Source organism: Dermacentor variabilis, chromosome 3, assembly GCF_050947875.1.
Source record: "Dermacentor variabilis isolate Ectoservices chromosome 3, ASM5094787v1, whole genome shotgun sequence".
Taxonomy (NCBI): Eukaryota; Metazoa; Arthropoda; class Arachnida; order Ixodida; family Ixodidae; genus Dermacentor; species Dermacentor variabilis.
This window is the reverse complement of record NC_134570.1, coordinates 192088733-192114099: the sequence shown is the minus strand read 5'-3', so window position 1 is coordinate 192114099 and position 25367 is coordinate 192088733. Positions and strand designations below refer to the sequence as shown.

Below are 25367 nucleotides of genomic sequence, written 5' to 3'. Positions count from 1 at the left end.
ACAGAAGACAACGGCACCATAGCCATTGACGAGGCATAAGTATTTGCGCCAGTACGCAGGTCCTATGCGTGATGAGAGCAGAACTACCTGCCAGTCGCCATGGCAACAAGAGCATTTCCTTTCAACCCACTTTTCCTTTATATATGTTGCGCTGATTTTTCACCGGATGACGCTGCAACTGTCAGCCTGTTGAAGGGTAGTGGGAAGGGCCATCTAGATGTGCTCACGACAGAATGTGTTGTGACATGTACACACCTTAAGAGTATGCAGGCAAACCTCGATACAACGAAATTTTTGACGTAATCAACCATTTTTATTTGCCCATATTAGTTCCAATGAAAACCGTGTATTCTTTATCGCAATTTAACAAAGTAATTTCGTGACACAGTTGCAATTTAACGAAGTTTTCGGCCATTTCAAGCACTTGGAGGCTGTATAGCTGGTAAATCAAGTAAAAAAGCTATAAAAATGTCAAGCAAGGAAGAAGTTGTTTGCAAGTGCCCTTCCGCATGAAAAGTTTGAGCGGCAAAAAGATTGTCAAAGTGCGTGCCGAGACGCTGTATGCAGGCAACACCGCTGTGCCATTTGTTGCGCAGCAACAGGCCGCGGGACACACAGTAGCTCGAAGCACTCAGACAAAGAAGCCCGAGAGCTGACAATTCCTTCGGCGCAAGGGGGATGGGGAATGGGGGAGCGCACGGTAATGTGATCAAGCAAGCACAAGAGGGGAGAGTGGGAAGGGTTGTGTGCCTACTGCCCTCCTTTACCCTTATTGTAGCTGCGCGTGGCTGTCCATACGCAAGCCACGCACTGTATCTTGGAGGTAATCTTCGGGAAGTGCAACGGCCAAGCCGACTTGGTTGGCGTCTTCATAGACATTTTGTTGTCGTGCATCTAGTGTTGGTGGTCGCAAAATCACAAGTTTCCGAGGCACGGTGCGAAGCAGTCAGTCCTGTTTCCACAGCGAGTGTTCTTGGTAATCGAGTGAACCTTTGCCTCAGCACTCAACAGACCAATGAAACTATGAACCTTACTTCATGTAGTTGTCTCTTTACTATCACAATGAATGCTCTACCTTTCTGATGAAACTGTGACATTTTCTTTTCTCAGAACAAATACCATATCTTTCTGCACTATTGTTCTTAATTTGAGGGTGTCATCTGATGAGGGTTGCCGGCACTAAGTGCGGTAAGCCATGGCATTCAAGATTTACGGCGACAGGTGACGCTAAACACTAATCTCAGATGCTATGAGCCATGCCGATACATTGCTCTCGGCATGATCTGCACTGTGTGCGCTGGCATTCATAACCATGCTTTTAGGCCTGACTTTCTTGCAATGTGTTTTTCAGTGATTACTAAGAGGATACTATCCACCAAGAGCGTTCTGAGATTTTGGGAAATTAGTTTTGCTGCTGAAACTTCAAAACCTCAAAAATTAAATCCACAACTTGGTGAAGGTTTTTGCTGTACTTAAAACTGTCATATCGTAGTTGAACCTCGATATAATGAAGTCGATAAAATCGGCCTTTGCTTTATTATATAAAAATTTTCTTATATTTATATTCAATTTTTTATGCAAATAATTGCAGTCATCGATGAATTTCTTTTACACACTAGAGGCAACAAAACTTTCCTAATGATCAGGCAATCGTAAAAAGCAAATGTGAATGAAAAAAAACTAAACGTTTTGTTGAATTTGAGCGGCGGCGACGAAAGATATGGTTGCAGGTCGTGTCCACGATTTCTTCACATTGGTGATACAAAGCAAAGTCAGCCACCCTTCCAAGTCCACTCTGCCCCTGCAGCTGATAGTGTTGCCTATGATGAAAAGTGCCGGGAGTGCCGCCATTTGAAGGTAGCGGTGTACGCACGTGGTGGCTTGGCTAGCTCGACAACATCAACGACGGATTGCATTTGCAATGCGTCCCCCTCGGTGCCGCGCTCTGCGCCTGCCACGCCTCGCAAGGACTGGCGGTTTGCATCCACAATGACGCACGACAGCGCTCGCTCACTGGGCTCAGTCCAGTCTGTGGGGATACGCGACTCTCGCGCGTCCCCTGATATGTTTTTCCCGCATAGCTCCTTTTTCCTGCAGTGCGGCTTCGCCACGTGGCCTGGTGCCCGCGGTGGTCGGAGTGGTACAAGCGCAGTTGCACGAGTGTTGTGGTACTGCGGGGTTACTTGGGTGCGGGAAAGACAAGGCGTTTCCTCTTTGGCAGGGGGTCGGCGAGTGTCGCGGACGTCCCGCGTGCGCGCCGATCCATGCTTCTGCGAGAACGTCTCGCGTGGCCGCCTTCGAACGCGCCACCGTTCGCGTGACCGTAAACGCGAACGACCAGGCGTTGGGATCCAGCATGGGGCAAATATATTCGCTCGCTATCCGGTCGCGGTGAGTCAGACTTCTGCGATTTGTCGCGCGCCCATCGGCATGTTTTGTGGATAGCAACTCGGCTAGCAGGCATTGATCTATGAAAGGCGCAATAAATGCCCTTGGGATTGTTTTCACTACTGTGCTGTCGTTCCTTTGTCCCAAGAGTATGGGAGGAGAACCCCACAAGTCATAGACGCCTTGGCAGACGCCACTTTGTTATTGACAGTGTAACAAAATGTTTCGATTGACGGATATGGAGATCGCAACAATAGTAGGGGCCAAATGAAGACACTGCTGAAGTTGATCCCGCAAACGCTGATGTTGCCCCGCTCCCGACTTCAACTGAGGCTGTAGCTACTTTGGCCCTTCTACGCTGCCACTGCGGTGCAATAGACAGCACCGGCCTATTGCTTGTGGATCGTTTAGACTATGTTGAGGACTCTGTGTTTAAGCACGCGGCTGCCAATAAGAAGCAGGCTACACTGCTGCAGCACTTCTAGTAAAAAAAAATAAATACTTTGTGTGAAGCTTCGAGTGAGTATTTACTGCACCGCGATGCGGGTGCGATCAGGGAAAGTTGTTTGGAGCGCACGTTCAGTTGCGCCATGCGCCGACATCGTGCAGCCTAGGCCAATGCCGCCTATAGTTAGAGGAGGCGTCACCTAGGCTAATTGCATGCGGCGCAATGGACTGCATGCTCCCGGTAAATGAAGTCGGCATGGCCTAGGCAACCGAACACGCGCTCCGAACAATGATCCCCGATTGCGCCCTTGAATCATTGCCTGATTTGCAGAAGTTCTTGATGCACTTTTTTCGTGATATTCTATATCAAATTCTGATTATACCGAACTTTTTCGCGATCACCACACTGTTCAATATATCGAGGTTCGACTGTACACGGTTTCTGTGTTTACACAGTGACATTAAGGCTTTTACAACGCTGAGTGAGTCTGCAAATATAATTATTTTTTTAAGTTTTATTTTCCTGATGTGTTTTACAGCCGACAATAGTGCATAGGCCTCCGCAGTAAAGATACTTATTTCAGGGTGCAAGGCATCCGATTCAGAGAAGGATGGTCCGATTGCCGCATAAAACACACCGGCATGTGACTTAGAAGCGCCAGTGTAAAACTCTACGCACAAGTACTTAGATTGAAGTTCTATGAAACGCATTCGAATATGTGCCTCTGGAGCATGTTTTCTCACCTTTACGAATGACGTATCGCATTCTACAAGCTGCCACTGGCATGGCGGCAATGGCTTCGCTGGGAGCATCAGGTTATGTTCGAGAACTAGAACACCCATTTCTTCAGAAAGCTTTCTTACGCACAAACATAAGGGTTCTCTGGCTGCTTGTCGGTTATTAAACAGCGTGGCACATGTTGCATCATTTATGGCTACTTAAGAGGAATGGTCGCGGTTTGTGTTAACTTTCAGAAAGTACATGAAACTAGAGTATGACCTTTGAAGATGAAGCAACCACTCATTCGCTTCAATGTGTAGACTCTCGAAAGAACTTGTCCTGAAGGCACCGATCGCCAGACGCATACATAGGTGATGTACAGGATCAGATTGATAAGGTACAGGACTGGCAGATTGATAAGCTATGGCCCCATAGTCAAAGCATGTACGTATAAGACTTGTACAAGTTCATCGGACACTTCCTGTCGCTGCCCCATGTTGTACACAATAAAATTTTAAGAAGGTAATTTGTTTTTAGACATTTCTCTTCCAGGTGTTTTATTTGTGGAATGAAGGTTAGTTTTGAGTCTAATGTGACGACTAAAAGTTTGTGTGGTCTGGCAACTGGTATGGGCCGGCTATGTAGTTCTATATTGGGCTCTGCAAATAAGCCTCATTTTCATGTGAAAAGAACACATGAAATAAGGGTTCAGTTCAAAGCCGTTTTCTTCTGCCCATTTAGATATTTTGTTCAAGCCATGCTGAACATGTCGCTAACAAATAGCAAGGTTACATGACTTGAAACTTAATTGTATGCAATCTACGTATACCGAATAAAACATACTCTGCAGTATAAATAAGTGCAAGTAATTCATTTTGATGATAAAAAGGGTACAGCTTAATACACCACCTTGCGGCACCCCAGTTTCCTTTGTAAATGGCCTGGTTAGAGCACTGCCAACCCTAACACGAAATGTATGGTGTGACAAATAACTTTCAATTACATTAAGCATATTGCCTCGAATACCCATTTCTGAGAGGTCTCGTAAAATGCCTTATTGCCAAGTTGTATCATATGCCTTTTCCATGTCTACGAAAACAGAAAGAAAGGACTGCTTATGAATAAAGGCATCGCGAATGCTTGCTTCAATGTGCACAAGATGGCCTGTAGTCGACCAGCCCTCCCTGAAGCTGCAGTGATAAGGTCAGGCATTTTGCTCGATTCAAGGAAATGTAAAAGACAACGATTTATCATTTTCTCAAAGAGTTTGCATAAGCAACTTGTAAGTGCTATTGGATGGTAACTTGAAATGTCGGATGGAGGTTACCCTGTTTTAAAGACTGGTGCTATGATAGCTTCTTTCTATAAGGATGGAAAGTATCCAGCAGCCCAAATAGAGTTGAAAAGTGCCAGAAGTTCCATCTGTGTGTCGGTGTGTAGGTTTTTAATCATGTCAAACACGATTCTGTCAGCTCCTGGTGCGAAACTCTTCCATAAACTCAGGGCAGCTTTCAGCTCGGTGGTAACGATTTCAACGGCGGCAGCAACAATGGTGTGAATGCCCATTGAGTGTTTCTGCATTCTAAATAATTTGGCTTCAAAGTATGCGGTGGCTTCATCCTTATTGCTGCAGTTTCATAATAGGGCACACACACCACTAGCCAAAACTCCCCGCCAGCTGATGCACCTGAGGCACATTTAGAGGTTAAGTTAGGTCAGTTGTTTTCAAATGGGGGTTCAGGAGACCCACGCCTGCAGAAGAGAGAGAAAAAAAATTGCAGGTGTGACCACAGCAAGCCTTAAGGCATTCTGGGTGGCCACTCCTTGAGATGGCTTTAAAGCATTTGTTGCAGTTTTCTACGACATGTGCATGGGAGTGTGCCTTTTCCAGGTTTGCATACTTCATAGGCAAATACAAACACAGGTTGAATGTGGCTGCAGATATGCAACTCTGCTTAAGCGTGATCGCACCATTCAATTTGGACAAGCTGTCCAGATTGAATTTTCTTGGCACTTTTGTTTGACCATTCTTTGCCAAGGAGCAATAAAAGGCACCTGTTTCACACCGCATGTTGTGTTAATGTATACCCCCTTTCCTCACTGCAAAAGGTCTCGCATCAGTTGCACTAGCCCACAAGGGGTCCCCGACACAACCATGGCTGAGAACCACTGAGTAAGGTTATTAAGTTAGAAGTTAGGTTAAGTTCGGGCAGGTTCAGTTAAACTGGGCTAGGTTAGGTTGGGCTCGGTTGGCCTGGGCTAGGTATAGGTTAGGTATAAATTAGGTTAGGTTATATTCTTCAGAGAGTGAAAAGATAGCGGTATACAAAAAAATGTTTGGCTGCCCAATCAATATACAGCATGCCTCGCCCAAGTTTCTCTATGTGTGTGTTAAGTCTATTGTGGTCACAGGAATAAAATTTATCACACTTTTGGTCCAATTTTATGTGTGACTGTGTGAACCTGAGGATCTAAACTATTCATAACTATTAAAAAATGTACATTCACAAATACCAATTATTTGCTTCAAACACAGAATCAAATAGGGGATTGTTTTATTTTTGTTCTGAAGTTTTCGGACATTCACACACAACTAAAAGCAATGCATTGTTCACATAAACAACCCATCATTATTAAAAAAAAGTGCCCCTGCAATTCACCACAAGCAGTTCTACAGCTGCCATAGCCGCTACATTCTTACCGATGACAAATAGATAGTAATCCCATTACAGTTAAATAATGAATAATTCAGATTGACAAACAGTCCACAACTTGCCAGCATGAGGATGTCCCTAATTACGAAAACAGAAAATTCAGCGCTATTGCGAGTGTGATTGCACCAACAGAACTGCGGTTTTTCATATATTTTGGAATCAAACTTGCATGGCTGACCAAATTATCAACCCTCTAGTGCTGTAGAGAATGTGTGCAATACATAACGTACCACTGCAACAAAAACAAGCAGCCGCTGGGATGGCAGTAAGCCAGCAGTGCTGTGGACAAAAATGACGCCATGCACAGGGCAGACCCACAGTGTCTGGTAGACATGTCAGTGGGTCAGTTTTGTTTTCTCTAAAAGCTACAGTGAGCTGCAGTGACTGCGCAGTGCCAACCTTCAATGGGCCTTCATCCAGGAGAGCATTATCGCTGCAGTTTAATACTGAAAATTAATGCAAGAACAGCACATTAACACATTGCCACCCCCGTCCCCTTCTTTTTTTAATGTACCCAATTTTTGTGGTGTATCAAAGTTCTGTTATGAAATCGCTCGTTATTTGTACTCCACCTGTTATGTAACACCCACGATAAAGGGGCCTTTAAGGAAATAAACTGACCTGACCTGACCTGCAGTAACACTGCAAGGATGCTACAGCTGCGCAGTGTGGCTAAATTAGTCAGAGCGAATCACCCTCTCCCCACCCTCTTACCCTGATGCCTTGCCGAGGCGACTGATGCACCTGAGACACGTTCAGAGGTCCTTTGTAAAGGTTAGATACGGTTAGCTTACTCGTTTGGTCTTACCTCGGCAGGCAGGTGCTTGAGTGAGTGGCAGCTCGCTGGGAATGCTGCGAGGGCACGGAAGGCCCCTCCCCGCACCACTGCGACGGCCTCTGAGGCCATGGCCAGTCGCCAGAGGCGACCTGCAGTGTCCTGTTCGTAGCGTTCGTACTCCACTGTAGGCACTGACACCATGGGCACCACGGACATCAGTTCACACACAGCACGCACCACCAGCGGCCTGCGAGGGTGATACACGGGGGTGCTCTATCACAACTGCACATGGCTAACACTTGACCATGTCGGTGAGGGTGCTCACTGGCAGCAACAACGAAAGTTTAAAATGAATGCCAAACAGACAGTCTTCACTGTCAGAAATAATACTGCCAGAAAAGACATACAAAATACAAAAAAGACACAAGTAGCACCAACAATTATTTTCTTATTTTGCAGAAAGACAACATTTATCTACAGGTATCACATGTGCCCATGTAAAATCTTATAGAAAAAGTAACCCCATTCGCAACTACTTTACCCTCCGCAATGGCTGTGCAATTTTGCTGCTGAACGAGAATCAAACCCACAACGTCATGGTTGCGGATTGGATTCCCGTGTGCTATAGAAAAGCACTGGCGTACTCTGCACTAGTGTGCTGTTCAAGAACACCAAATGGTCAAACCCAATCAAGAGTACTCAGTAGAGGTTCCATCATAGCCCATACATAAAGAGAGAAATTCAACAAGAGGGGAAACTTGGTGAAAAGTGGCAGCAGGAAACGCCTCACGCCTAGTGTTCACGCTATCCGTCAGCTGACGCAAGCATTGGAAAAAAACAAAGAAGAATGTGAATGAACTTACAATGTTTTGATTTTTTTTCACTCTTTCCCACTAAAAACAAAAAAGTTTTGTGTATAAATGAACTTATACTGTGTGGCTCATTTTTCTTGTGTTGCCTAGAAACAAGCTAATGGCATGCCAGACGCGCCAAATGCATGCGTCATCTGCCAAACACACCACCAAAGCGAGCGAGGCCGGCAGTGCATGTGAAGTTCACCTGTTCGGCAACCCGTTCCTTTTGGATGGAGCGTGTTTGTCAAGCTACCGGCGCATTCTTGCGCTCCTTCTGCACTTGGCACCACTACACTATTGAACTACAGTAAAAGCTCATTCATTCACAACTTGTTCATTCGAAATTTCGAATAACTCGAAGTAGCCACCGTGGTCCATCCAACAATGTATTGAAAGCAATATGCAACGCATCCCGCTAATTCACACTGAAATCCGTAGCGCCACTGATAATTCGAACTCCGCGCCATTGTGGATGGGGAGAATGCTAGTGCGCGGAAGCACTTTGGCAACGATCATCACCGCGCAGCTTTGCTCTTTCCATCTGCGGCCGTCTGTTGCACGTCGGTTCTCTCCTTCTCTCAAGACTTTCAATATAAAAGCGAGAACACAACGCTGTGTTGTGAGAGGTGAAGGGTAACCAAAACAAGATCGAGCTGGTGGGTGATGGCAGAATACGATGCCTACATAGCCGCCAGAGTGACACACGATGCTCACTTCAAGAAGCCTACAGCGGGAAACCTATTATTGCCTATTAAAAGCATACAGTATGCTTCCAACTGCGCTATGCCCCACACAATGTGAACAGATAGGTTGAGATGGTTGTTAATGTGAAAGCATTAAATGGCTCATGAGGCAGAAAATCTGGCGTTAGCGGTATGACCACACAATCGTACAAAAAGGCTACAAACCCTCAACCTTTGGTGGGAGTCGAACCCACAACCTTGCGTTGTGGCGTAATGTCTAAGCATCGCACGGTGGTCACAATTCTTTCGCATTCATCCATGTAGGGATAACTAAGCGCCCCTTGAATTTTGCATAGGGTTGGCAGCGATAGCTGTGAATGCGGCTTGCAACGACTTGGGAGGAGATTTGCTGATGCCGTAATAGAAAACCCAGTGTACACCAGCATTTTCAGGCGAGATGGGCAGGCGAGCGCTGTGGAGAAGCTGCTGTGGCAGGTAGCCACAGTTTTTGATAGTGTGCGCCTCGTGCCTCTTCCTTTTACATGGGCTCTAGCGGCTACAAAACATATCGTATGGTCACAATTTGACGATGTACTGAAAGTTGCTGCTGAAAGATAGTGTTTTGCAGGAAGGTATGAACCGATAAATGTGAAGTGCAACTTTATTGAGTAACTTTTGTACTGCCATTTGTCGGGCGTGTTAGTAAAATGACATTGAAAGCATATTTAGCGGCAGCGAACAAGGACAGAAGGAAGACGACACTACAATGCGCTAACTTCAACTTTATTTTCAGGAAACAACCGCCTATTTAACCCATGTACAGTGGCACCACGTCACCCAAATTTTTTGCCCCTTAAAAGGTCGTCTCCTTATCTAACAAGTCGACTGAAGGGGCACTAACGCACATATCACTATTCTGACAGATAGCCCCAGCCTCCACAATCTCTCACACATCTTTATCTGTCTGCTTCGCAAGAACGTAGCAGGACCCATACACCGGCACACAGCCACATTCCTAACAGTGTGTTGACAGATGACCATATTGCTTATTTCTCACGTTTAGACTATGTTCTCGTAACCAGTCATTAAGGCACCTTCCTGTCTCCACTGTGCATAGGTTAAATAGGTGGTTGTTTCCTGAAAATAAAGTTATCAAAGTTAACGCATTGTGGTGTCGTTTTCCTTCTGTCCTTGTTCGCTGGCGCTAAATATGCAAAGTGCTGGCAGACTCCTGAGTGACGAACACCAGAGATAGCTGTCATGCGACTTCTTCGCGGACGAAATCCTTGATTTGTGTTATCAGGGAGGCTTGTTCTGGGCCGGTGGTAAGGCTGCAGAGTGGTGCCGCATTTGGTGTGGGATGTCGCCTTGTCAGAGCTCGCTGCTTACGCAATTCATCATAGCTTTGGTACAAGCTGATGACGTCGCCAACAGTGCGCGGGTCCTTGGCCAGAAGCATTTGGAACGCATCATCGTCGATTCCCTTCATGACGTGCTTGATCTTTTCCGCTTCCGTCATGGCAGCATTCACACGCCTGCACAAATCGAGAACGTCCTCTATATAGCTGGTGAATGTCTCACCCATGTCCTGTGCACGTGTACGCAAACGCTGCTCGGAATTTCCTGACGGCGTGTCGGTCAAATACTTCTGTAATCGACGTCTTGAGCGCCGACCACGTTCGGATATCGCTTTCATAATTTCTGAACCAGAGACTGGCCACGCCCGCGAGGTAGAATGATACGTAAGCCAGCTTGTCCGAGTCATTCCATTTGTTGTGAACGCTCACTCGTTCGTAGGACGACAGCCACTCTTCAACGTCGTTGTCGCCAGTTCCGCTGAAGATGGGAGGCTCCCGCTGGCGAACGGTGCCAGCGCAAGGGGCAGGTGGCGATGGAAGAGTCTGCTGGTCGGCGTCCGGCATGGCAGAGGGTAGCGTCCGAGAACGGAGTTCCAGGATGGTAGAATGGAACGTTACCCCGCACCTCCACCACTTATAAAGGAGATTTATTGGGGTTCGTAGTGACCGCCGGTCCTGGGATGTACCGAGCAGTTCCCGAGCTTGTGCCTCTGCTGCGCGTTTGATGCTGCCGATGCTGCTGACTCTGTGCGCACGTTCGTCATCTTCCTTACACTTTCAATCACTTTTTGTGTTCTCAATTGCCAACGGTGATGTCGGGGAATCATATGTAATGGGGTCATATCAACGAGGCTTTACTGTGAGTGGAAGTCCAAAACATCAGCTTCGGTAGAAATTAGGGACCCGTATCAGATGGGCACATTTAGTGGCCCTTCGAGCGAGTGCACCTTACCGTTCGTGCCACTGACAGGATGTCAGATGGAAAGGCTTAAGGATGCTTTGCTGTACAATACACTCTCCAGCAAGCGTGTCCATCAAAATGTATAGCCTCGATAGCGGCACCTCAAAAATAAGGTACATACTTAGTGCAAGGGCAGCATTACTACTCAAACCACTTATTTTGTGTGTGTGATTTCAAAGTGTAGTAACTAATCCTGCTTGTGGTAATGCCATCCTACCGTTGCCAAGAAAGTCACCTCTTTTCTTCAAGCACCAGCTCTTTGCCATTCTCTGCACCTCCAAACGTGCGGCACATCGAATAGGTATTGAATACAATAATGTCCTGGTTTTGCCCGTGGCAATCATAATGTCATTTAACAAAGACCAAATAAATTAACAAATATATAACTTGCCAACTGATTTACCGACCAAGATTGCTGTCAATTCTAAGACTTTCTTGTCTAGCACTACACTCTCTCAAAGTGTAACTAAATTTGCCTGCACAACTGACTTTGTTCCACAAGTGGCTAAATAAGGTTGTCAGCACATTAAAAATTATATGAAAATTAACATTCCGAGGTTTTACATGCCAAAACCATGATATGATTATGAGGCACGCTGCAGTAAGGGACTGCGGATTAATTCTGACCGCCTAGGGTTTTTTAAGTCCCCCGCACCTAAATCGAATTACTCGCTTTAAAATGCAGACACAATGGCAGGGAATGGAACCCACGGCTGCTTCCTTAGCAGCACAATGCCATAGCCACTAAGCCACCTGAGCGGAGTTGTCGACACATTCCTGTACACGTGTGCTCGTATGCCACCTGGTCAGTCTACATTTCGACTATTGCCATGCTGTCGCTATAGACAGAGGAAAGTATGGTTAATGCAGGCACTAAATATCCATGCCCTGGCAACATAAGCAGAGGTCAACCAAGGTCTGACAGCACAATGATCATGGCTGTCTTTGCAGCAGTCATTGTGCTGCGCTGTTCACTAGTGGCTATTCTTCCGGTTCACTACCACTTAATTATTTCTTAGCATAGACGTCAAAGGTGGTGCAGGCCTCCTAAAGCTGCTTGATGATTCTTAATGACAAAAATTTTATATAGCAGTCAGTGAAGCCATCTGGGACCATGTCGCTATTGTTGGGGGCAGCCGAGCGGGTCTGCTGAAGGAATGGCACGCCGACAGCACTGCCCCAGGACACCAACAGACACCAATCACATCCAGTGGTAGACTGACTGCTCCTGCCCAGGAACTCGCTCTATTTCAACAAACCAACATAGGTGCCCTGGCGCCATCTATGCTTAGTGTGGTACACTACAGCTATATCATGTATAAAGGAACAAACGCTAGACACAACAAATGCTTACGACAAACTGCAATGTAGCTTTTACAAATCAGTGGCATGGTTCGCCCCATGGTTTAGGCTTAAGCATGATAGCCTTAGGCTTGCACCCGGGATAGGCTATAGGCTTTGCTAACTTCTGTTTTGAGGCAGCTTTGGTGACTTATCAAAACGACACATTGCTCTTTCTGCTTAGCTCGGTGGCAGAATATATCTGCAATTGTGCAGGCAGAATCCAAATTAGTAAATGGCATTTGAAATTTCATCTGTCCTTATACGTCTAGGGGCAAGTGGTGGTGCCACCAAACTGTACAAATCATCAAGCATGTCCCTATCAGTGTACTTGGGTTTGGCTGTACTTACCTTGAGCACACAGTATGTCACAGTCAAGGAAAGGAGGACATACCGATTGTCTTTCCACAGTTTGGGCACAATTGAGGAGAGTGTTGTCTTCACATTCACCACCTGCAGAGCAACAAGCACATGCTAAGGCCACATGTGATGTGAAAAAGGGGTACAACCCTTTTCCAAAGATACTGCAGTGCCATTTTTAGTCATAATAAAATGCAAGCCTGCATTACACCTGCTCTCACCTCATCTTCAAGGGTTCCAAACAACAATTGCATGCACTTCTGCCTCTCCCACTGCACAATTATTTTGACTGTAAATCATTTTCCTACAAGGACTCTTCACAGTCCTGCATTCAAGGAGAGGTAAATAAAGATACAGTCGAACCTTAATATAACAAACACGAATATGATAAATTATTGCAAATAGCACAAATTGGACAGAAACATAGAAGGCACACATTTCTAAAACCTGAATTTCCTTCTTGTGCTTTTTCCCCCCTCTTCTTTTGCTGGTCGTTCAAAATGCGAAAAAATGAATGACTAAGGATGGCGATCACTCAAGCCCTTCTAGTTATCGACCAATATCCGTGCTCAGCGACATTAATATACTTTTCGAGAAAATCCTTGCAAATCGAATCAATAGTTTTGCACACAAATACAACATAATTTGCCCCCAGCAACATGGTTTTCGGCCAAGCCATTCAACCTCATCAGCGGTGCAGTCTTTAGTCCACATTATAAACTGTGCTTTAAATGACAACAAACTTGTAGCTGTCGTCTTTCTCTATTTAAAAAAGGCTTTCGACACGGTCAACCATTCCATCCGTTTGTACAAGCTAAAGCACTATGGTTTTCGGGAACGGATTTTCTATTTGTTTTCTAGTTACTTCAATGAACGTCATCAGATAGTTGTCATAAATAATGTCTCATCGTCACCAGAATGTATTCATACAGGCGTGCCCCAAGGGTCTGTTTTGGGACCCATGCTTTTTTCTATATACGTTTCCGACCTTCCACGTGTCTTAAAATTCGGAGAAATGCTGATGTATGCAGATTACACTGCTATAATAATTACAGGCAATAGCATAGAGGAAATACATTCCAAAGCAAACGTAGATTTGACAAACGTTTCTAAATGGTTTTCAGCCAACAAGCTTACTGTAAATGTCAAGAAAACAAAATGTACTATATTTCACTCCCGTAGAAAACAAGTAGATTCCAACTCTGTAAACATTAGTATTGACAACTCTCTACTAGAATATACTCCGTGTTTTAAATATCTTGGCGTAATCTTTGATAGACACTTGCATTGGCAAAACCATTTATTAGCATAGGGGCAAAGGTGGCATCGGATTGCTATAAACTGCTTCAAGCGCGTGACTTTTTTGACACAAGTACATTACGTATTTTATATTTCTCCTTTATCCACATTCATCTCTCATACTGTGTGGAATCATGGGGATGGACCTACAATAGTTATCTCCAGCCAATCAGAAAATTGCAGAAACGATCATTACGAATCATAACACAATCTAAGTAGGATCACCCCAGCAAACCATTATTCCACAACCTACGGATATTACCTTTCGATTCACTACGTCTCCTAAAAACAGCAACTGTCGTAAACAGTATTGTAAGAAACAACCACCCCTTCCACATCTCCCTCTTCCATACATCATCGCGTACTACCAGAAATGTATTATTAGGCAACTTTAATCTACCGCCCACGCACAACGTTTACGGAGAACGACGGCTCTCTTTCATTGGTGTTCAGATATGAAATACTCTTCCACAAGAAATAAAAGTTACACTAAAAATTTTGCACTTACAGCTAAAAAATTCTTTCAGCGCATGCATTAAACGTGTTAAAAGACATCTTTCTGCTGTTCCCATCCCATTTATTATTGTAATATAACATGCACGATGTTTTTGCATTGAAGTGACTATTCCTTGTTATGCTTTCTTTTTGTCATTTGTATTATGTATATATCCCCCTCTTCGCTCTTCCAAGATTTTATTGTGCTTGTGACGAAGTGTCTGCATTATAGAATTTTATTTCTTGGACCCATAACTAGCCTATGGCTACGGGTCCAAACAGTACTGGACACACTTTTATTGTGTTTTCAAGAATAAATAAAGAATTTGAATTTGACTCTGTAGCTGGTGCCGGCAGTTACGATTGGACACACTTTGGTCCAAAAATAGGATTTTCAACCATTCATTTTTGTTCCTGGCACTCTTCCACATCTAACTGCAAACTTATGCTAAAATTTTCATCGAAAGAAACAAATGTAGCATTGCAGCCCCTTCAAAACATCGCCCAGCCTGTTCTGATTAACTGCCATTTTGAAACTATGACTGCACCCGCCGTCATTTTTTCTTCAAGAGCTTGCAATATTGTCACGTGCTACAGAACGTCTTTATGACAAGAAGTACTGCACTGGCAGAGACGAGCGCTAGCTGAGAAAATGGCCGACCCAAAAACAACTTCTTCTCCTTTGTTTGCCTTAATGCTGGCTCGCGCTCGCCACACCTGGTGACCTGATGGTAATATATTTTACTATCAGCGGGACACGAGTAGATCATGCATACAATAGGGAAGCGTTCTAGTTACCTGGAAGTGGAAAGTAATGCAGTAAGTATGCTGGCATTTCGCAAAGATCTTGCCGTTGTGGCTGCGGCATAGGCCACAGGCACGTTACGAGCTATGAAGTTACGTTTTTATATTGCTTTGGCCAAAAAAAAGTGTGAAGTTCGAAATGTAGAACACAATATTCACAAACCATCATCAGCAACTACGTAAATGAAACGTCGATGAACTGCAACCGCCGTATCTTAGCAACTTTCCAGGGCAGGGACATGCCATGCTGCATGCACACCGACTCGGGCCATGTGAATATCGCTGGCAGCGTTAGAGTGGCTGTTCGTTCGAAGTCATCCAAGAAGTATACTTAACATAGTGAACACAGTGCCGCATGGAGAACTGCGCAAGAACGAGAGTTTTGCTGCTGTAGCTTCCAAGATTGCGCGCGGTGAACTCCGTGCTAGCGTGCCGCCGTCATTGCCTCCGTGATTGGAAGCCAAGGCTGCAGCACGCTGTACTGCTTCGCCCTGAAGCACACTGGAGACATGCCTTAAAGAACCCCGCTGCACTACCAAGGCTGAAAGTGAGTGACTCTCCTCTCAGCTTCTGGAACCTGCGCGTGGCACTCGCTTATCTCGAATCTCCGTCATGATCGGACTGGAGCGGGCGAGGGGGCACTGCCATGCGTCCAATTTGATGGCACTTCCGTGCTTCAAAACTTCGTGTGCACCCTCCTTGTACAGACGCCAGTTTCTAAGTATTTGTTGCAACAGTACGGCACTTTAGAAGATGTTCATTACATCTGGACACAGTTTCGATAAGCAGGGTTGGAAAATGGTAAATATTGTGAAATGTGGTCATTATAACTGATAAAACATTATATCTGGGACCGTTATAAGTGGTTTCTACTGTTTAACACATAAGAAAATAGGTGATGAAAATACTAGCTTGACAACATAGTACCATATTTATTCGAACCTAGGTCCATAGTTTTTTTTTTTTTTTTCAAATAATCATATTCCAAACTCTAGGGTCAGCTTAGATTTGAGGATATTAAAAAACGCACCAGTTTTTCATTGAAACTGCTAAATATGATGCATAGCTAGCGCCATCTAGAAAAGTCAGTATCGCAGCCACTACTAACCGTGCCAGTAGCCAACTGTACACAAGCGAGGCCGCCATCTTGACCTGTGTCGTGTCGGCCGTATCGGAGTGCAGCGTGGTGTTATCGCGATGGCACCAAGCAGGAGATGCCACTACAGTGCCGCTTTCAAGCGAAAAGTTGTGATAGCCGCAGAGGCGTCGTCAAACCTTCAAGCCAGGCAGGACTTCAGCGTCGACCAGAAAAACGTCCGTCGTTGGAGGGGACAATGACAGCAGCTTTTTGCGTGTGCCGCAACGAGCATGGCATTTAGCGGACCAAAGAAAGGCCGTCACCACGAAGTGGAGTCAGTTTTGGCCGACTTTGTTCAGACGCAGAGAGCAGCTGCCCTTCCAGTGACAACAGAAGTGCTCCAAGCGAAAGCTAAGGAACTTTCGAGGGAGCGAGCCCTAACGCCAAAGGATTTCAAAGCCAGCCGGGGCTGGCTTCAGAAATTTGTGAAGCGCTTCAGCTTCAGCCTCCGACGTCGCACTTCAATCACCCAGAAGCTGCCAAGTGATTTCGAAGAAAAGCCGATATTCAGCGCTATGTGCTGCGAAAGAGAGAATCGGCAGGCTACAACCCTGGGCAAATCGGCAACGCCGACCGAACGGCTGTGTATTTTGATATGTCAGTGGCGTACACTGTGAACGAAAAGGGTGCCAAGGAGGTGAAGGTGCACTCTGCGAGCTACGAGAAGCAGCGTGCAACTGTGATGCTGTGCTGCACAGCTGATGGACATAAACTCCCTCCTTATATGATATTTAAAAGGAAGACACTGCCTGCTCAAGAAACTTTCCCAAGAAATTTCATTGTGCGGGCAAACGAGAACGGGTGGATGACAGGTGCGACGGTGGAACAGTGGGTTAAGATTGTGTGGCGACAGCGTCCAGGAGCCCTTTTGACAAATAACTCGCTCCTTGTCATTGTCCTTGTCCTCGCACTTGACCGACAACGTGAAGGCTGCGCTCGCCCAAGCGAACACGGACCTCGCTGTCGTACCGGGCGGCATGACGGGCCAGTTGCAGCCACTTGATGTCTGCATCAACAAACCTTTCAAGGATCGTCTGCGGAAATATTACACGGACTGGTTGACTGACGAAGACCACATGCTAACGGCAACGAGCCACATCAAACGTGCATCGCTATCACAGCTGGCGGGCTGGGTAGCTGCAGTGTGGGCCGACATCCCAGGTACTTTGATCATGCGCGCCTTTAAAAAGTGCAGCATATGTAATGCGCTTGACGGTACCGAAAATAGTGCACTGTTTAAAGGTGACAGTGACAAGGAACACAGCGACGTGTCTAGCAGCGACGACGACGTTGAATGAGCTCTGCACGTTCAGATTCAATAAATGCTGTTTGCATTTTGTGAACGCTGTCCTCGCTTTTCTTGTTCGGCCTACAGTTGAGGTAATATATCTTTTTTTTTGGTTGTTGGCTTCGGACTTGAGGGGGTCAGCTTAGAATCGAGGTCGGCCTAGATTTGAGTAAATACGGCATATGAGGTGGAAAGAATAAAAGACAGTAAAGGAGTAAGTTGTACCTGAATGAAGCATAAAATACTACAGTTGAACCCCTCTAATACGTTTTGCACTGGACTGCAAGAAAAAAACATAATACCCAGGAAATGTATTGGATAAACATGATGGTAAAGTCAGACAAATGTACTGTTAAATATGAACACGAAGACATTCAGTACGGCTCAGCCTCCAAGGGATTCACAGTCACCAACTGGTATTACAGGCTTAACAAGGACTTCCTAAAAGTTCAAAATATATTATTTCGCAGACAATGAGTGACTTATGTCAAAATTGGCCAAAAAAAGTGTGTTGTATTCTTTGGAAAGTCACTTTCTGGGATACCTTTCGCATGATTTCGCATTATTTCGAATTACTAGCACTAGATGCATAGGCACCTATAGGCAAAGGCTTTCTTGGCACAGTGCTAAGCACGTTGTCTTATCACAGAGCCAGGTACTAAGAATACCATCTTCGAAAGTGATCGTCCGGGAATACAGCCTAGCTGTGTCAATGTGTTGCTGCTCACACATACGTTTGCCTGTGACATGGTCAGTCCGTATTTCGACCACTGTCATGCTGTCACAACAGATAGACGAAAGTACAATCAACGAATGCACCAAATCTTCATCAGCTGGCAACATAACCGAAGTCAACCGATTTGCACAAGACAAATGATCACGGGTTTCTAGCAAATCACTGTTCGGTGCGTCCCTCATGTAATCGCCACCCTCATTGCTGCTGGCATCGAGGGTGGAGTTCGCACCACTTGAAACTGCTTCAAGAAGTTTCAACATGCAAATGAAAAACACTGGACGAACTGGATGCACAGAAATTGCACAAAAATTAGCAAATGCAGCGCCTCCTTTCAAAACTTGACGGCTTGGCTCAGCCTGGCTTAACGTGCGATTTTGTTTTGTTTTGTTTTGAGGAGGCGCTGGATAGATTATGGGGCTTTACGTGCCAAAACCACGATTTGATTGTGAGGCACACTGTAGTGGAGAACTCTGGAATAATTTGGACCTCCAGGGGTTCCTTAACTTGCACCTAAATCTAAATACACGAGTGTTTTCGCATTTTGTCCTCATCGAAATGTGGCCCTCGTGGCCTGGATTCGATCCTGTGACCTCGCGCTTAGCAGTCATCACCATAGCCACTAAGCAACCACGGTGGGTTTTGAGGAGAAGCTGGCGACATGGTTGACAATGTCGTAAAACGAAAATACAGCTATTTTTTCTCATTTCTGCGGCCAGAGTGGCATACGGTCGTGCAGGTGGAGTCCTATTACCGGGCGGCGCAGTGTAAGGCGTCCAAAATTTTGAAAATTTTTGCCAAGACCAAACCCACCAAAATCGTGGCACATCAAAAGCGCACATATTTCTTTTAGATTTTTTACGTTATAGACAGTACAATTTATATTTTGTTATTATGCACCAAAGTCACAAAGTATTATGCAGGAACGTTGCGAGAAATACAAGGTATCAAAAAGTAAAAATGTGAAGCAGAGTGCACCTAAGAAATGGAAATAGTTCCACACTTACCTCGGTTGCACAGAGCTGCTGGAGACAACGCAGTGCCAGCACCACTGCTGCCCCCTGACGGTCAGTACAACAACTGGCCACCAAAGACACCAGGTGTTTCAGCAAGTCGCCCCCACGCTCAGAGGCACTGCACCATTACACAGCATACTGAGGCTTGTCAACACAATGCCAAGGATATGTAGCGACTGGCACTTAATCTGGTACAGGAAGAGCTGTGGTGCTTCAGAAAGCTGCCGCATAGTGTTGACACGTGTACTTATTTATTCTTTTCTCGGGGACTGCATTTCACCCGCTACCAGCTTAAGGTTCTCGCTCAGCAAAAGATGCGCCTGCATGATTTCAAACTTACTCAAACGTTATCATTGATTCTATCTGTTGTGCCCGTTCTCGCCAAACCAGTTTGTATGCATGATACAAATTATATAGTAGTTTCTGGAAGGCACAGGGGCACCAGCAAATATGCTGGCACCTTCGATGAGTCATGTATAAAAGCAGACGCACTTTACCCACTGCGCAGCTTTTCGATGATCGTAGACAGTGCTCGCCGCTATCGTTGCAAGTGACTGTTGCTTGTTTTTCTGGGCCTAGGTTGGCCCAATAAAAAGTTAGCTTCGTGATTCACAGTTTTGCTACTGTGTTCTTCATCGTCACTATAACATGACAGTGTGATCCTTACACATTTTCTCAATTTTGTGCATCCCGATTGCACAACCCGACAATTGCTGACCGACCTTGTGCCCTACTCATACGCCAAGTGGAGGAGGCCAGGAAGAAAGAAAAGCTGGAATCCTCTGGGTACAGTCAAAGTTTGCTATAGAGAAGTCACATCAAAACGAAAATACCTGTTATATTGGATGTTTATCATAAGCATATATTCATTACACACTGATACTGGAAAGATACATTTGAGATTTACTTGGTTATATCCAATACTGATTCATTAAATTTAAAGGTGTGAATACCAAATGTACGAATACCAAATAGTAGATTTTGATTTGAATATTGAATTGAATCAAGAAAAAAATCCATATATCAAATCAAATATTGAAAATAAGACAAACTTTCACAAAATGTAATGCTTACAAATTATGGCCAAGAAAATAAGGTGCTGCACAAGCTCCGAACTCTCCTAGCATTGCATAAGAAGAATGCAGCAGGCTATCAGTAAACTGGCTACACAGAAATCAAGATACACATTACAGTCTACTCTTACTAAAGGGTACACCAAATTAGTATGCCAGCAGAGATTACAGCTCACTCCTAGTACATGAGGGTCTAGAAAATATTCTTTTGTCAATACACTGTCTGTGGGATAGGACCAAGAGCTTTTCATTTCTTCCGAAACTAATGAATTAGTGAAAAAAGCAGCGCTTGGGCTAGGTGGTACATCACATCGGAGCAACAGTGCAAACTTAAGACCGGGACAGAGGAGGCAAGGCAACACAAGTGTCAACGTTCAATAAATGTTTATCTGAAATGATAGATACCTATATACATACATGAACAGTGACAGTGAGCGCACATGTCACAGAGCCAAGATCGCAAAACTATTTAAAATCGGCACAAAGAAGTGCTACTTCTTTTCCAGTTAACCCGGCGGATGGTATGCTGACACATGTACACAGCCTGTCTATCATCTCAGCCTCAATTATTTCTTTTACTAGCTTTCCTTTATTCTTGACTATCACATCAGCCTCCTGAAAATAAGCTGTGACATGCGCACACACTGTCATTCATGCATGTATATACAGGTAAGTACCACTCTAAACAAACATTTGTTGAAAGTTAGCGTTTGTGTTGTTTTGCCTCCTCTGTCTCTGTCTCAAGTTTGCGCTATTGCTCTAACGAATTAGTGACATTCTGTTGTACTGAATACCAGTGAGGTTATGAGTTTATTAGTGGACCTGTGTTTCACGGCACTATTTTATTTATTGCATAGAAAGTTCTGCTTTCCAGTTCATTTTTGTTTTCCAGAAATACAGAAGGGCTATCCCAACCTTACGGCAAGTAGGTTATCGTAAGGGTGGCGATATGAGTTTGTTGGCTGGCCATCATGGAATGGTATCTGGATAGCACAGCAAAATGCAGGTATGAGAAGAAACGAAGATGAAGACAAGCACTAACTATTAAAAATGAAATTTATTTGCATGATCAATCATACTTATACACTAAAAAAACCATGTGCACAGCAATTTCAACCTTGAACATACATAGATCACAGCATAAAAACAATCTAAAACCAGTACATCAAGAAAACACCAAGAAAACCTAAATGATACATTGCCAATGCAGTTAGCTTTCATGACATATGCAAATAATCTACCTCTTTCGGATAATGATAGTGACAGTTCGCATATTTTAAAAATGCCCTTAACAAATCATGCCCACACCTAATAAGAACCAATTTCCACCAGCAGTCTACGCGGATGGTTATTCCAACCATGTGTTTGTGTCGGTGGCAGAAAGGCTGCTCAAACAGGAACGCCAGAGAAAACGCCCCCGTGAGAATGCGAGAGCTAGTGGCTGTGACCAAGTGAAAACCGCCATGATTCTGTACATGCACTACGTTTCGCATAGCCTGAAAAAGATAGAAAGTTGAGGTAACGTGCAGGTTGTTGTTTCAGCTCCAAATAAGCTAAGTCTCTTGTGTAAAACCCCTAACCCAATGAGGACAAAAAAGCCAGTGTGTGACAAGAATCGCAAAGATCAGCCTGTCAGATGTGCGGTAGGCGTAATTTATCGTATTCCGCTGTGATGCGGTAAACGCTACAAAGGCCAAACTGGAAGATGCATCAATGAGCACTTAAGAGAGCACAGAAATAAGTCTCAAAGTGTATCAGGTGATGGTTTTCTTGCTCTTCATTGCAGAACGTGTACATGTCGCCCTCTTCTAAAAAACACTGCTATTATGGCCAGGGATAAGCATGAGTGTGTAAGATTAATAATATACACAGAGCAAACTCGTGTCCCTGCACCTACGTACTCGTGTCCGCAGTATGGCGTCGCTCCTGGTGACACGTGACTTCGAGAATTATTCGAGGCAGCATCTGTTATTTGTGTGATCTGTTGCCTGAATTGACTAATTGAAGTTTACAGAAATAATAAAACACACAAACGGAATGTTTGCATGCTTTTTGTTTTACTTCCCACCGAAGCAAGAGAGATGTACTTCCGCTTCGTCTGTTTGTTCCCATAGTCGTGCAGTCCCGTGCGCAGGTACCGAAACTATGCCATTTTCTACCGTGTTCCAGCGCCCATGATCATGCTCTGCGATTTGCTTGTACTGCCTTAGTATTCGTGTAGCACTGAATTATACCGCTAGTCATGTGTCCTTGTGCACAGCACGCAAAATCATGCACTACGCGAAACCAGTCAATCAGAACAGCTCACATATGATGCCGTCAGCAGACGTGCGCAAAGCCGAAAGAGAGAGAGAGAGGAAAAAAATGAAGGCGGAGCCCGTGACGTATGCATCACACGATCCTCGAGGTCCGGTACGGGAGAGCGCAAAGAAGAAATTTCACTCGTGGAATATAGACGGGGAGCGTGGAGAAAGGGTCTTGCATGGCAGTGGAGCTCGGCTCTTGAAATCATGATTTCGTGGCACTGAAATACGTATTTATATCTTGGCTATCAATAAGCCGATTTCAATAATTTTTGCAGCAGAACACTCTCTTAGGGACACATAACAACTTACAGCGTATAACCAAAATTTGCTATGGGGCCTGGTGAGGGGCCTGGGGAGATGTGGGTTCTAGAATGGTAAAAGATTTCAGAATAATTGATTTTGAGAAAAACGCATTTTAGGAATCTTTGTGCCTTTAAGCACCTGCCCTCAAATTATTAACGCTTATTTCGATCGGTAAATTGGAAAAAATCGGCTTTGAAAGCGCCACAGGAGCCGCGAGATGCCTTGCACGAGGCAAAATTTGTTCAAACCTCCCGCGCGTGCAACGGCTGCAGCCCCCAGCTGACCGCCACGATCTTGTGCTTGTTTTGAAGCTGTTTCCTTTGTGCGCGTGTTGCGCCGGCTCAAAATGGCACTGCTCAAGCAGAACGACCACCCTCGCCGCTTTTCCGAAAGGTGTGTGTGTGTGTGTGTGTGTGTTGGTGTGTGCACGTGCGTGCGTACGTGTGTGTGTGTGAGTGCACGTGCGTGTGTACGTGTGTGTGTGTGAGTGCACCACAGTCTCCGTCATTGCTGCCGGTTTGCGTGGGTCGTCTTCCTCTGCTTTTGCTTGTGTTCACACAGCTGACATCTTTTCGTCTGGTGGCATATCAGGAGACACTTGCATAAAGAAATGACATGCAAGCATACAGGAAAAACAAAAACAAGAATAAAAGCGTCAATGGAATGAGAGGCTGAAAACTGCGGATGACGGCGTACTGCCCAAATGGCCGGCACGAAGAAAAAATTACAGGGTTTCAAGATTCGTCTTAAGAGGTGAACGGCGAAAGCCTACTCTTCCTCCTCTTACCATTCGCCTCTTTCTCACTGCCTCTTCTTTTTCTCTTCTCTTTTAGTCTTTACTGCTTACTACTAAGCACGTTTAGTCATTTGTAATCAATTTTGGTCATTACAAGCCGTCAATGGACATGTTGGTCATATGCTAGTCACTAAATTACAAGTCATTTCAGTCACCATTAGTCATTACTGCTCACTAGTAAGAATGTTTTCTCATTTGTAATCAATTGTGGTCGTTACAAGCCGTCGTTAGAAATATTGGTCATTTCATAGTCACTAATAGCCATTTTAGTCATTACTACTCAGTACTAGACATTTATAGTAATTTCTAATGAATTGTAGTCATTACAAACCGTTGTTAGACATTGGTCATTTCAGAGTAATTAGTAGTCATTACAAGTCATTAGTAGTCATTATTAGTCATTACTAGTCATTATTAACCTCTACCAATTTCTATTATTATAACTTTATCATTCATCAACTGTCACTATAAATCATTTTTATTCTTTAATCTGTCTTCATATGGCATGATGACGCTTTGGCGGACACTCTGATGGTCAGGTCTGCTGACACAAACTTCACCATGAGCCTACAAAGGCTTTCGCCTCAAAATGGCCAGAATCACATGTTGCGTCCGAAGCGGCATTCTACCGACGCCGTTGATTCTACTGGGCCTAGCTGCAGGCTGATGTCATCGGATCGTCAGCCGGTGCGTCCAGCGGCATTCTAGACTGCGTTGATACAGCATACTATTCAGTATTCAGTGGGCGAGTCAGCTGAGCGCGCGAGAAGTGCAGCGATTGTGTCTGAAGGAGTGTCTGGTGTCACAGTGGGCAGCGAAGTGGAAATTCAAGCTGCTTGTCATTGCAAAAGCTTTGGAAGTCTCAAAGGGAGCATCTATACGGTAGTGCTACTGAGGGCAGACTTCCAAAACGGCAAAAGCCAGCAAAGGACCTTGCGCAGCACACTGGGATGCAGTAGAGCGAAGTGTTGTTACACGACCATAATTAATTTAAGCCCTTCAATAATTATTCCACACATGTTTTTTACTTTAACATTATGTAAGTTTGTTTGGCTTTGGTAAGGCTACTTTACTATACAAATTTTTGCATTCATTAAGCTTGTAGACCAACGGAACCGCCACACGAAGTGGTAAATGTAGTTTCTCATGCTGGTCTAGGGGCAGTACATGGCTTTAAAAGAAGCTTTTCGCTGTTTCCTGGGAGGGCACGGTCACATATTTAGTATGGCCATTCTCGTGACAAATAGAGCTACAAAATGATGTCCTTAATATTGCTGTAGCTGCATTCTAGAAGAAGTTACAGCTGTCTGAACTTCAAATGCGTTTTTCTCAGTTTGATGTTTTTACAATCTGCACTCAGCCTTACACGGCTTTTCTCTACGATATTCAGAGACAATAACAAGTTTGGTATCAGTACATTCATATCGAAATGATCTAGGCGGTGACGCTATTTATGTTACTCTAGCATCATTTTGCAAATTACCAGAAATAATAATAAAGTAAAAATAAGA

The 25367-nt window shown here is 44.7% G+C and overlaps 1 protein-coding gene across 2 annotated transcripts in view; it reads right to left on the bottom strand.

Annotated features, from left to right (window-relative positions):
- The window catches only part of LOC142576583 (focadhesin), a 429785-nt gene that overhangs the window by 248929 nt on the left and 155489 nt on the right, over positions 1–25367 (bottom strand). For both annotated transcript variants that reach the window (XM_075686768.1, XM_075686769.1), the window contains exons 13-15: positions 19370–19496; positions 12640–12698; positions 7079–7295 (exon numbers count right to left, since the gene is read on the bottom strand). In XM_075686768.1, coding sequence (XP_075542883.1) covers positions 7079–7295; positions 12640–12698; positions 19370–19496 — 403 coding nt within the window. The remainder of the gene's footprint in view (positions 1–7078; positions 7296–12639; positions 12699–19369; positions 19497–25367) is intronic.